At 38.7% G+C, this 14,761-nt stretch overlaps 1 protein-coding gene across 1 annotated transcript in view; it reads left to right on the top strand.

Moving 5' to 3' along the window:
- The window catches only part of LOC124115104 (outer dynein arm-docking complex subunit 4-like), a 192,275-nt gene that overhangs the window by 76,404 nt on the left and 101,110 nt on the right, over positions 1–14,761 (top strand). The window contains exon 5 of the mRNA XM_046475921.2: positions 848–862. Coding sequence (XP_046331877.1) covers positions 848–862 — 15 coding nt within the window. The remainder of the gene's footprint in view (positions 1–847; positions 863–14,761) is intronic.

Below are 14,761 nucleotides of genomic sequence, written 5' to 3'. Positions count from 1 at the left end.
TCCATGTTAGATTTCCCTGGCCTGTACATGATAGGAAATCGTAGTCGGTGTCCTGACGCATCCTACCGCAGTAGTTGTTAACCCATAGGTCAGTAGATTGCCTTCAAAATGGTTGGCCAATCTTCAAGATATCCTTGACGGATTTCCTGTCATAATCAGTGATATGTGATATATCCGATATAATGTATTCCTCTTGAAAAATTTGCATTTGGTTATATTCGTTTAATTCAATAATTGTGTATTTGTGGAGGAGAAAAATATGTTAGATATACTATTAAAAAGATAAGGGAGATTACTCTATTTTTCAAATGACCTAGGATGATCTGTAAAAACAGGGATCTACTTCGATTCTTCCTATGGCAATCCTCACCACCAGTGAATGTACATAAAAGCTTCCTTGGTGTGTATTCACACAAGGAGTTGTGGTACCGTGTTTACTTAACATAGACTGATTTTGTGTGCTTTTGTGTGGGTTCTTTCCAGGTACTTTATTTATCCAAATAAGTGCTTGTTAAAACCATATATTAGTTGATTGTTTTGTCGGAGATTATCCTTTTTGATAATAGTTACAATTATATTCCCCTTCTACACTGCTGTTTTCTGTAAGAGATCTGTAACATACAACAGAACAGAACAGAACAGAACAGATTGTCATGTCATTGTTTTCTGTCTTACAAGGAGGCCCTTACAAAGTTGGTCATGGGGGATTTATTGGAACAGGGCACTTAATGTTGTAAATACAGTCTAAATAATATCAGTAGCTCTGATTCATGTTGAAAGTTTTGCAAGATTACAAAATATAATGATGTATTACATAATCTTCCTACATGTGTAATTGTTTTGACAGGAGGAGAAGCTGAAGGTAATATACATTGCTGGTGATAGCTTGTGGACTCTTTTAGTGTTGTCTGCTTCACAACTGCTGCTTCATCTGTTTAAAGAGAGAAAATTTATTTCGATGTACTTAACAAATAGTTTCTCTCACTATCATAATGATCCATAAACATTTCTGTTGCTATGTTTTTAACCGTTTGTGTTGTCATAAATTTTTAAATGTATTCTATCCCACACCATGCGTTTCTTCTCCGACGATCCTATGTGGAACTGAGCTTGAACAAAGTTCCAGCTTCTCAAAACAATTCACCTGAACACATCCCAGCATCACCATTTTCACTACTCAAACAAATGGGTCACGAACGTAATCCCATGCATAGCGACCTACACAACCTGATCACATGCTTTCCCCTGCCACATCATTCTCTTTTGTCAGAGCAAACAGGCTAGAGGAGCTGTGATTCAGGAATGATTGGTTGGGCATAGGGCATGTGAGATAGGAGAAGTATATAAATATAAAATATTTTGGAAATTCCAAACTTATCCTATCTTACACTATCCATTTATCCCACGGTTCGAAGGTAGGGCGCAGATACCTTAGCCTCTATAGCGACCTGATCACATGCTTACCCCTCCCACATCATTCTCTTTCTCATCGGACCGCCGCCGTGGTCTAGTGGTAGAGCATCCGCCCGGAGAGCGGAAGATCCGGGGTTCAATCCCCGACCGCGTCATACCAAAAGACGTTAAAAGATGGTACTTGTTGTTACCCAGTCTGGCGCTCGGCATTAAGGGGCTAAAACAAGGACTGGTCGGCTCGGAGTCAGTATACTGTGTCTGAATGGGGTATTCATTTTAAACTGCGGCATGGTATCTCAATGTGCTAGCACTATAAATCGGCATCAGTCCGGACGAGTACAAGCAGCCAAATAAACACACACATGTACATGCACGTCGCTATATAAGTGCAATAATCTTGCACGTTAAACCCCATTTCACCTCACCTCACCTCTCCTCTTTCTCATCGCCACACTGTAGAAATCGCCACATTTTGGAATATTAGGTTCCTCCTCCTTTGTCATACACCTACCGCCCTGCATAAATTGCAGACATACTTTTTTCTTGGTGGACCCTCATGACCTTTTCTGTGACTGACATGGCCTTCGTTCAAAGGACTGTACCTGTTCCTTGTGTTCTGAACTCTCGGAGGAAGCCTTTAATATTTACCTATCTACTGCCATAAGCGTAATATTGATTGGTGGTCTAACCTAAGGCTTTCCTTGGCTAAGAAGCCAAGATGGCCATCTCTTTCACCTTAACAGCCATGAGACCACCTCTGATGTCAACCATACCATCCTTGTCTTTTATTTGTTAGTGTTCATTTGTTGTAGACAATGCATATCGGATAGCTTCTTTACTGACGACGTTCCCACCAAAATGAACCAGACGCCCGATCCTAGTGCACTCGTTACCTTGAAACGTTAGGACAACCTGCTCCCACAGACAGACACACAGTTATTTTAAGGAGAGTTGTCTATGCCAGTCTTGACGGTATCAATCGTTGACCCTCCCTGCATTCCAAGGCCATCAGTTACGATGTCCCAACTGTTACGGCTCAACAATCCGTTTCAGAAGTATCTGGGTCCCCTGTCTTTTTTTTACATTTGATGTTTGCATGATCTCTCTTCCGTTGTCCAGAGCTGCCGTTGTTCCTTCCTCTCCGTCCAGCTTTACTGGTGCTCCTTCATAGATGGTAAGAAATAAGGTTTCCACTGTTACTAGGAGAATGGGTTCGCCTCTACTTAGGATCGACAATGTGAGGATCAGTCTTGCACTTCTTCCAAGAGTCACCATTTTGAAAAAATTCGATCACACGATTGGCAATCTAAGTATTGTTCTCCTGAGGATCTAAGGATCAATCATCTAACAATCACTAACCTCGGGATTGGCTGTCTAGGAATCGATGCTCTCACAAGGACACTGTTGATTTTTCTCAAACCACTCTTGTTCAACGTGACTCAGAAGATGGTTCCTGTACAGACATGGTCAAACGTTCTTCTACTTCGGGTTGCTCCAAGTCCTCACTGATCGACATCGTCAACGGGTTTGTTCCTGCTCCTACAATTATCATCATCGACCAGACTTGTGCACTTGGGATCGGTACAGTGATTATGCAGACCACCACATGCCTGGGAGAGCTACCCCTCGCATTTGAAATCGTATCCTCCTTGGCTATAATTATCCTTATGCTTTGTCCTATCCAGACTTGACTCCTGACTCATGCACTGATTATACCACTCTCTTTATCAGAATAAACCCTTTGATTATCATCACTGTGAAGAGCCTCTACGTTCCTCTCCTTCTTGTAGATGTTTGTCTCTGTCAGTTGCTTGTATGAATCACCGTTCTCCAAGTCGCTCCCGATCTTCATCACCATTTACGGTTCCTCCTACCCCGTCTGTGCCGACCCCTCCTGTCAAGCTCTCTTTCAGCCACGCAGCTGCTATCTACCTCATGGGACACCAGGCTTACAATCTGGTGCCAAACCTAGAATCGTGCGTGCAGTCAGTGATCTCTGCCCTCCAGAATATTTCTGCCTACTGGTGGTACCTCCTCTTGCTAATTCAAATGGATCCCACACAGGCTGTTCCTCTTAGTTCAGCTGTCCCTGTTCCTCCAGATGTTAATTCTGCACCGATTGGTATCAATGTGGATCATCATAGGAGGTGAAATCGACACCCCTCTCCTCAGGCTTGACATCAACATCGGGCCAAATGTTATATCTTTTAATGATGTCAGCAATTTTACCAACTCACTGAGATGGATTAATTACCTGCCTACTGTGGATTGGCGTTTTGAGGCTTCATTGAAGATTTCTGTACTCTCATCAACAAAGAAACCATAGAGGACAGGCTGTATCCGTTTTCATTCTTCACAGCTGATTTTTCCACCTGATCAACGCCCACGGCCCTTGTGCGTGAGGATACACGGTCGCCTTCTGCAGTTGTCCTGTGTTCAGCTGACCATCAACATACTGTGTGTTCAAGACCAGTTATTCTCTTGCTTTGATGTTTATAGAAGAATTAACAGGATCTTCTTGACTTGCCAACTTATCAATGAACAAGATCGGGAATTTTACCCCTCTCAAGATAGACATTATCAGGAGACTGAAGATCGACTGAAACTTGCGCCACATTCTTACTGGTGCGATCAACAGAAATTTGATTTTTTCGACTTATTTACTTGCTTCAGATATTATAGTAATCAACTTGCTAAGGCACCGGTCACGTGTCTACAGGGACCTTGCTGCACGTGCACCATTATCCCTTCAGAACTCGGGTCACTTTGTCCCCAGGACACAGTCGCTGTCAAATCGATGGTGATGATTCCAATCTCACCTGGGTCATTCATTCAAATTCGTCATCTACCACTAACAAGGATCAACGTAGCCAGGATCAAATGCGAGATCCTGATAGGTATTGACTTTTTAAAGATCTTGTGCGGAAGCTACTGATTTATCATGGACCACTACTGCTCCTCGTTGATTGCCATCTTTCGGTGGATAGATAGTCAACTTGGTATTGCTCCCTGTCTTTTCAGCATGCTATCCTCGATTATCTCTAAAAGCAGTATATCCAAATGTTATTTTTTTTTCTTAAGCTCGGTTTTAAACAGTTTTTCCATGACATTGTGTGACCATGGCACGAAGGCGATTATCAAACGCCACAAGATGGCAAATAATCGGCATGCATAACGCAGGAATGTCATGTATTCCTTTGGTCGGAATTTTGGGTATCATCAGGCTGTCGTAAGTCGTTTAGTCGAGAAACATGCTCAGACCAGTGATGTACAGGAACGTCCCAGATCCAGAAGACTTCCTGTGACGACACATCGTGAAGACAGGGGGACCTTCTTCGTCTCATACGCCGAGAACCCTTTTTAACAAGTACTCGTCTGAAACAGCTGTGGTTGCCCAATCGTCGTTTCAGAACCAGAACTGTCAGGAACCGGCTGAGAGCAGCAGGACTCAGGGCTAGACGAGTCATAAAGCATCCCTTGTTGAGTGATCACCACAAAGCAGCTCTTTTAGCATGGTGTATTGCAATATAGAACTGGAATCTGAGAACTTGGAGACTGATCCATTGGTCAGACGAAAGTCGCTTTCTGCTCCACGTCACTGATGGAAGAATGAGAGTTTAGAGGCACCTGAACACGGCCTACACCCCCAGGAAGATTAAACCGACTGTTGCATACGTGGGGGGCTCGGTAATGGTTTGGGGGTGTATCTCTCATGATTGCAGGTTGGATTTGGTCACTATAAGGGGCAACTTAACAGGGGCTCAGTACATCCGGGACGTTTTGAGGCCAGTCACTGTTCCTCATTTTGACACCTATCCTCTTGCTACTCGACCTCAGTACATGGATGACAATGCCAGTCCTCATCGTTAACATGCAGTCGTGGATTACATGAGGGCCAATGCAATAATGACTCTACCCTGGCCAGCAATGAGCCCAGATTTGAACTCCCTTGAACATGTTTGGGATATTCTGGGGCGACGCATACAGGCACGAGATCCTCCTGTACAAGATTTACACCAATTGGAAGCAGCATTGCATCAGGAGTGGTTGTTGTTGACCCATCAACAGATCCAACGTCTGACTGGAGGCATGAGACATAGGGTGGAATGCGTCATCCAGGCAAGTGGCAGTTATACCCGCTATGGATCTGTTTCATGTGTCATGTCATGGAGAGACTTTAAGGAACATTTTCACATGAAACATTAAACCTAACCCGTTTACTTAATCCTGCAGCTCCATACTTTTTGGGGTATTGCCTAAGGTCAAAAACTACCTGTGTTACCATGATGTTTTTGTCTGTAAATTTCAATCACAACTCACCAATATCTTCTTTATTTGTTGTCAAATGTTTGTTCTATCCCATGACATTGGTATCTCCCAGCTCCTGTGGTCAGTCATCCCATGCCATGATTTTTACCATTTGTCATGGTTCAGAAATAGGGGTGTGCTTAACTTTTTTCTTTGTGTAAATATATACTTTTTCTATCTCACATGTTATGTGCCCACCCTAACATGGTGATGCTGGGATGTGTTTGGGTGAATTGTTTTTTAGAAGCTGGAAACTTTGTTCAAGCATGTTTCCACATAGGATCAAAGAAGAAAGAAGAAATGCATATTGTGAGAATATGTATATAAACATACAATTTTTTGGAAAAGTTCCAATGTTTCAGACAAAATATTTATCTTCCATCACTAAAAACTTCAGAACAACGGAGCTGTGTTATCAAACAATGTTATTTTGCTGTGTTCAAAATTACAGGGGTCCATGGGGTTTGTTGCTATAGTATTTTTTATCTCGGGGCCAACTAAATCTTTAGATTTTAACATATAAGGGCCCTTTGCTTAATTTTCAACACTGATTTCGTAAAAGAAGTCAGCGTATGTTGGTTCATGACAAGTTTATTATTTGAGGGTATGTAATTTGATTTATTCTGAATATGACTCTCGTGCTTCATTCTTGTTGTAAAAGCTGTCTTAAATGGTGTTCAGATGTCAAGGTTCTGTGACTTGGCTGCATTTTTGTCATACTAAGCTGATGGTGCTGGAAGTTGCTTATGCTATCATCCATTTGTATGGTATATGTTCTTTTAGAAAGATATCAATGGCTAGATATAAAATAAAATTAATAGTTAAAATAACATGTCTAAACTTAGAAATTTCATGACTATCAACATGTTTTATAAGAACGTTCCAGTTATTCCACAGTAAGTATATATGTATATATAACAGTAAGAATTGTAGATACTGCATGACAGTCAACGTCAATGTTATGGTTTACACATAGGATTTCTCATATATTCATATATCAGTTGTCTTCCCATTTATTTCAAGCTCACCGGTGTATTGAGACATTGATTTATTGGTGCATTGTTCCATTTTATGTCTGTTTACTTTCAACTTCTTCCAGATCCACATCCAACTGATGTCCCTCCGTGTTTATTTATTTGCTTTGTGACTTGGGTAGTGCCCATCCCCTTTTTTCAAAATCCTTCATCTGCTGCTTCTATATTTGTAACCCACTAACATCATGATTGTTGATTGTGTGTCATCGTACCCCAACAACATGGATCGTTTCTTATGAAATCAGTCACCACTTTGCCTGGTCCAGATGCAATTTGTTTTTACAGGCCAACATGAATCGGCTGGAACATTTCTGAGTGCAGCATTTAATAATTTTTAAAAAAATGTAAACTTCTGTACAACCTTGATCTGGTATAAACATTTCTCTTCTGTCTTGACATGAAGGGGTAAAAACATATCTCTCCTGTGAAGAGTTGAAGTGTAAAAAACATAATTACTTACCTTATCTTATCTCTATTATATCATGCATTCTATACATTAAGGTTTTTTTCAGTAATTTGTTTAACATCACACTGTCAGCACTGTTAGGTTTTCAACTGATGTCCTTCTTCATTGTCAGTCTTCCTAACTTATTGTTAGGAATACCACAAATTGAGCCATATACCTCTGCGCATGCATGAAACAAGGAAAACATCATGTCTCTCATAGAGTTTAACATAAGTATTTAAAGGGGCATTTGCGTTAGGAACTACCACACTCTCAGTGGGAGGAGCCTATACGAGTGATCTGACAGATCAATATGACGTCATGCTAACAAATTTCATTGGCTAATGCGTAAACGGGTGACGGCATGTTAACTACCACCCATGTGGGCCGTTTCACAAAAAGGTCATGTTTAATGGTAATAAGTATCCATGAAATGATTCCAAGACTTTTCAACAAATGGCAAGGTCTTTGGTTTCAAAACCTACCTGCCATGTTGTCTTCACATCTTCATAAAATGTTACTGTGGAATGTCCACGATTTATGTTTTTATTACAGTCCAGCACATGAATTAGGACGGGAACGAAATAGTTTGTCGTGATGAATATAAATGTTTATAAACAAAACACCATAATATGTTCAATGGCACCAAACATAATCCTGTAGTGTAAGGTATATGTGCAGTTTATAAACAGCATTTCTCACAATATACATGGCAATCGGTGATTTAACAGTGTTCGTCTTGCCTTCATCTGGAATCTAGATGACAATGACCGCGAAAACCGTGGTAATGATAAAAAATATTTTCAAGAGATAAAAGTAGTTTTTGTCCTTTCTGTCACATGTTTTCATTGCCATGTAGCGATGTGTTTTGGCAAAGTCACGACGAAATCTCCTCATGCCGAAATCACTCGATCCGTGAAATTTTGCGGCGCCCACTGACCCAAATTCCCTGTTGTGTCACTTGCCTAAGGCTATCCATATTTCTCACCTCAAACCTCTACTAACTAGACATAGGGCGGACAAAATAAAATATAAAATTTATTAAAAAATGTCTTTCAATAATTTCAATAATAGTTTTTTCTGACATTTTAAAAAAAGTTTACTTGCTACTAGAATCTATTTTATAAATTCATTTATGATGCAGATGGAGTCACTTTGCTTCAGAAACAAATTTTTAATAAACAACTGAAGAAAGATAATGTTGACCTGGTTCTTTTATGATGGTGCAATGGTAGATCAAGATCCTGTAGAATTTCTTTTGTTAGATCGGTGCACAATGGGCGATCTTTTTGTTCCAAAGGGCAATAACTCTCCTTTTGAAATGATATAAGCGACGGTCCAAACTGTCGCTTCCGGTCTGGTTCCCGGATCAATGCGCGCTGCGACAACTACTGACATGTAGAGACGGAGCAAAGCTAAAGAGTTATCCTGTTGCACCTGCGTTCAAAAACGGTCGTTTACAACTGAATATTTTTAACTAGCACATATTTTGTAGTGATTATTAGATTATAATATCAACATTTGTTGAGTCTTCAACTACAAGACGAATTGTCGCTTTGGAATATAGGGGGGAAAACGTCATGAAAAATGGTATATTGCCACGGTATTTTCTACGTCAGAAAACAGCGAGGCATTAGTCAGTCTGGGCTAACATATTGCATCGATGAAATAATGCAAACTCATTTTATTTATCAGCCTTTGTGTTATTTCCCACAACAATTCAAGCATTCAAATCTCAACAAATACTACCATGGACTTCAATATAATAAAATTAGTGATATGCCAACATTTGCAGCACACAGACATCTTTGACAGGCCTTTACCAGTGATCTGTATAGTAAGTATACATCCGTGCCTTTACAAATATTTTAAGAAACCATAACGTTCACAATAATAAAACAACTGATTTTAAATGTATCTTTTTATATCAAAATTAAAGTTGCATCTGAATATTTAAATTTACATTATTTTTTTTAGAAATAGGCCAAATGAACATCTACCATGCATCTATTAAGCACACAGTTACTCATTTGCAATATACATACCAGTCATCATTCTTTGAAATAAGAGATTTACCAATATTATTCTGCCCCTTATAACATGTGTCCCACCATTAAGTGCTCTGAGTCATCACAGGTGTTACTTCATTGATCTATTATTTCTTACAGAATTTTGATTCTCATGCTCTTAAAATAGTAGTTAATTACAGAGATGTGTCCCAACAAACAACAAATCATACTGACTACCCCACCAAATGTGTATGATGCATAAATAGATCTAAATCATAGTTTTATCTTCTTGTTTTAGTAACATTATATTTATTTTAATGTTGACAAATTATTTCCCATACAAACCCACACACTATCCTGCTGTATCTAAGTATCTTGATTTTCATTCAACTGTACTTCAAGACACCTGTAGTATAAAGTATATTTATATGAAAATATGAATATGAAAGTTTATCATCAAATCTTCTGATGGTTAAATAAATGCAAATTGAACCCCACAGTCATTCCATGTAGATAAATGGATTTATTTAGGTTATTTGTTTTTGCATATAACAGATTATACTTACATATGTTACAGTCAGTGTCTATAATCAGGCCCAATATGTATTTTGACTAAAAATTTCAGTCAATATGCATATTGACTGATTCACTCAGGTAAGGCATATTTTTTCTTAAATTTTCATTCATTTATTATTGCCTGAAAAATAGGACCGGATTTTAGACAGACTGGCTGAAATGAATAAGACTGCATAATTTAATCCTCCTCAATTTAATTTGGATCTATTTTGATCTTATCTAGATCAAAGTAACTTATGTAAGAAGTTAAAAATGTTTTCACAATGAATTGATTGATTCGCCAAACGTGAAAGAATACCAGAGTCCCTTTTTAATATTACTTATCTTTATTAGCATAATATTCAGTTCAGAAACAGATGACAGCTAAAAAGTCATGCATATGTAATCAAATACTAGTACACATGCACAATAAATAAATTAATAAGAGTCATTGTGCAATGCAGATATCTTTTGGTGTGAAGAGAAAAAAGAAAAAAACATTAATAATTTGTTTTTATGTTGGAATTTAAAACATCCGTTTAGAACAAGGTATCATGGAACTGTTCTGGGTGAACATTACCTTCCAAATGACGTGCTGGTTTTCTTGGGGAATTAGTCAGCAAAGAGCCAGAGTCACAGGAGACTAATCACAATTTTATTTACAAGAACAATTAACAATTTACAATATCTTAGATAATAACTGAGGGTGCCACAGAGAGTCGGTACACACTCTGGGCTGTGGGAGAGAGGTCTGCTTGGTAAGAGTGTCAAACCCCTTTTCTTCTCTCAATCATTCTCTGCTCTCCTCTCTCAATCTCTCTGGACCAAGGCTTATATAGCCAAGGTCACCTGACATTTAGTAAGTAATAAATATAAATGTAAACAGTAAATCATCAGTGACATACTTGCACATTCTGTTCAGGATGGCAGACGGTCATGTACACAAAAATGGGGATTAACAAATAGGATTAGCATCTAATAAGTAACAGCAATTAAATGTTTCAAGGCATATAGATGTCATGGCTCCAGGGTAATGAGCCTTTGCAATTAAATGTTCTTTAGACAATGGGTGTCGTAAATCAGTCACCATGACAACTTCCCTCCGTTATGTGAAGCTTTGACCCCAAGCTTATATGAGTCCAAATTGATATGTGTGAGTTTTTTTCACCAACGAAAACAACCATGCAAATGTGATCAAAATCAGTTATATGAAATCCTTATGCAACAAATATATCTATGCATTGACGGTATGAAAGTGATCATCTAGCCAATTTGAATTAGTGCCAGTTTGAAAACTAACCAAGTGATCTTTGTAATGTGCAATTTCACTACAAGGTAATTACTGCTTTGCACAGATTCAATAAATATATCACTGAAGGTTCTTTGAATTCAGGAGTCTGGCTTGGCGGTGCGACTCAGTACCGAATAATGATAATGATTAATGTCATAAAAAGTACAAATTAAACATCTCAGCAAATATTTCACATAAAGAAATTTGAAACCAGGAGTCTAGCTTTACCGCGTGACTCAAACGGTACCGGTACGGTACTATTGCCCTTTTAAGTACAACGGGCGCTCTTCCCGTGTCTTTGACGGAGCTTGCCCAGATATTGTGGGTGCGATGCCCAAGAAAAAAAATCCTTAATTCCGACATCAAAATTCTGAAAACCTGAATACTGCTGTGCTGTTAATTACTTAATACTGACATACAATAAACATATGTGTAGGGGTGGCTCACCCAAGAATATCCCTAATCTGAATTCAAAGTCCTAGACAATACATTCAATTTTGTACCAAACTGTGCACATTAATTACTTGTAACAAATGACAAATTTTGTCGTTTAGATTTTTGAAATTACGAGTCGAGCTTAGAAGTGTGACTCGATTACCCTACAGCTTAGGTTTGTCTGGGCCCTAGCTGCAACAATATATCTGGCGTGGCCTGGAGACATTTCAAAGATTCCCTACACAATAACTTCAAAGATCTGGCTGACTAAAGATGTAATTTGGAGTATATTGCACACATACAAAACTGAATTTTGGAAAGACACATTTTGGCATTAATATACTGGCTTTGATTAAACATACCTGGTTGCACTATTCAACAGTCACACAATATATATCCTTGATTGAGTCCATGTAAGTAAACACAAATTAGTAAGTCCCAATGAGATATCTTGTACACAGTGTCCATCTTGTAGGTGCCCGTGAGGCGGTTTCTGTATTGTGCAGGGTCTGCATGAAGATGGCTGTGGTCGGGCCTCTGTGGGATAGGCGTGTATACTTCTTTTCTTAGGTCATGTGCAGGAACGACATCTTGAAGGGGAAGTCTTAGCAGTGTTGCTAAGATATTCGAGCAGGGAAGGTTTGGGATCGGAGAACTTGTTCTTGATCGGAGAAGTTCTTGTTCTTTCTTCAATCTTGTTAAAGGCCATTTCTTCGTTCTTGGTGATTGGCCCCCAGGAAGGTAGTATATCCTTTTAATAAGAGACTGTCACTTCCAACAGTATTGTGAACCATATGCCATGCTGCAAAGAGGTACAGGAAAGGACAGACTAAGAAGTCTGTCATACCCGGATTCTCCACCAAATTATCGTGGAACTGTTCTAGGTGAACAATACCTTCCAAATGACGTGCTGGTTTTCTTGGGGAATTAGTCAGCAAAGAGCCAGAGTCACAGGAGACTAATCACAATTTTATTTACAAGAACAATTAACAATTTACAATATCTTAGATAATAACTGAGGGTGCCACAGAGAGTCGGTACACACTCTGGGCTGTGGGAGAGAGGTCTGCTTGGTAAGAGTGTCAAACCCCTTCTCTCCTTTTCTTCTCTCAATCATTCTCTGCTCTCCTCTCTCAATCTCTCTGGACCAAGGCTTATATAGCCAAGGTCACCTGACATTTAGTAAGTAATAAATATAAATGTAAACAGTAAATCATCAGTGACATACTTGCACATTCTGTTCAGGATGGCAGACGGTCATGTACACAAAAATGGGGATTAACAAATAGGATTAGCATCTAATAAATAACAGCAATTAAATGTTTCAAGGCATATAGATGTCATGGCTCCAGGGTAATGAGCCTTTGCAATTAAATGTTCTTTAGACAATGGGTGTCGTAAATCAGTCACCATGACAAAGGAAACATAAAAAGCTTTAGAACAAGGAAACATAAAAAGCAAGGCCTAATGAAGTTAAGAATCAGCTTTATCTGTGTCACAATCATATGATTATTGTCAATGCAAACTGGATGTAGACACTGCATTGTTAATACAATCAACATTATAGAGATTGGCAATTAGTATGAATATATGGTTTATTTTATAAAAATTGTAGTTGGTTCAAATACTCTTGAATATGTATTTTAACTAATATTTAGGGTCCTCTGGGTCTGAATTTTTTTTTCTACTTTGTAAAATTAAAAAAAGGCCAAAATAATATATACATTTCATTGATCATACTGAAATATAATCATGGTAGTATTTGGCAACAAACAGCTACCATTCATATACATAAAATCCTTGTATACAACATGCACCAATTAACCCTTAAATATCAAAACAGATTTCAGTGATTTCCATTTCTTTTATTTTGAACATTGTACCATGATATCTAGTTGATGACGTAATTTTACATTGCCTGTTACTCTTACAATATCTTGAGAACATTTCTCATTGCTCTCTGTTATATATCTGACAAATACTTATGCTCGTACATGTGTTCTGTCAATATGAATTCACAACATTGAGGCTACGGGCAACGTCGTATGAGACCTTCACATTTCCCGTACCATATCGCCTCACCGTTGTACATACTGAAATGCATACATATGATGTAGCCTGCTCGGCGATGCTACAACATAGATATAGGAACGTATACGAAATCTACTTAATTTTCATATTCATACATCAAGGCCAACGCTTTCAGTACCGATTGCAAAATGTTAACAAAGCGACCTGAGATGAACGATCAGCTGATCTCACTGCATCGCTTCGAACGCCTATCTAGTGGATAACTATACAATACAATCAGTCGTGGTCATCCCTGATGTATCATTAAATCAAGGAACATTTATTTCCGGACATGGCAATAGATAAATCATTGTTTAGGCGAAAAGATATGCTGTCCAAACACAAGCATGACTGTTGCCGACAGAGGTGAAGGTTATACTAGTTAACTGTCTATAGGCGTCATAGTAACATGTAGTGCTCTTATCGCGCATATGACATGCGCCGTCAGTTTAAGGTTGGACCGTCCGGGTCAGCGCACCTAGCGGGTTAGTGAAGGGAAGATAAATTGAAAATGATCGCCCATTTTACACAGCGGCAGGAAAAAATTGAGACATGGAAACGTTATGTTAATTCACATCAGAATGGAGATGGGGAACTGAGATAAAACATGGACAGCCTCACATACTTCGAAACAATGTCCAGATTAATGTTTGTTCACACTAATTCTGTCATGTGCGTGAACATGGATTTAAAAATTATTTAGGTCAAGATTATTCAGGTCGCTGGCTACACGTATCATTATCTCTTGTAACTACTTCGGCATGAACACATTTTTTGGTCTTGCAGCTCAAAGCAACAATGTTGCTTTCAGATGCATTTTATCTCCATCCATGAGGAGCATCTGTCATAATGTCAATGCCTCCACAATCTTCCTGGTCAATTGATTTCAACAATGTAATACATACAGCCTCATTCATGGCATTATCACAAGTTTCCTGGGCAGGATTATGACCTCGGGATGAATTAATAAATTAATTAATTTAAACAATAAAATGTTTTGGTGAATACTATTATAAAAAACATGCTGTACATTGTATTTTTGGATTGCACTGCAAATTTCTTCTGATTACTTAAAAAACCTTTTGGTTTGCCCCCTTTCTGACCACGCATTCTCCGAGCAACCACGCCCCGTGTGCGCATGCAAGTTGGATTGTTGCTTACTGTCAAGTATTCAATATGAGCAACAAAACATTTTCATGAC

This window comes from Haliotis rufescens, unplaced genomic scaffold (assembly GCF_023055435.1).
Source record: "Haliotis rufescens isolate VD_foot unplaced genomic scaffold, xgHalRufe1.0.p SCAF_4, whole genome shotgun sequence".
In the NCBI taxonomy this organism is placed as follows: Eukaryota; Metazoa; Mollusca; class Gastropoda; order Lepetellida; family Haliotidae; genus Haliotis; species Haliotis rufescens.
Note: the sequence above shows the minus strand (reverse complement) of the source record. Positions and strands in the feature narration are given on the sequence as shown.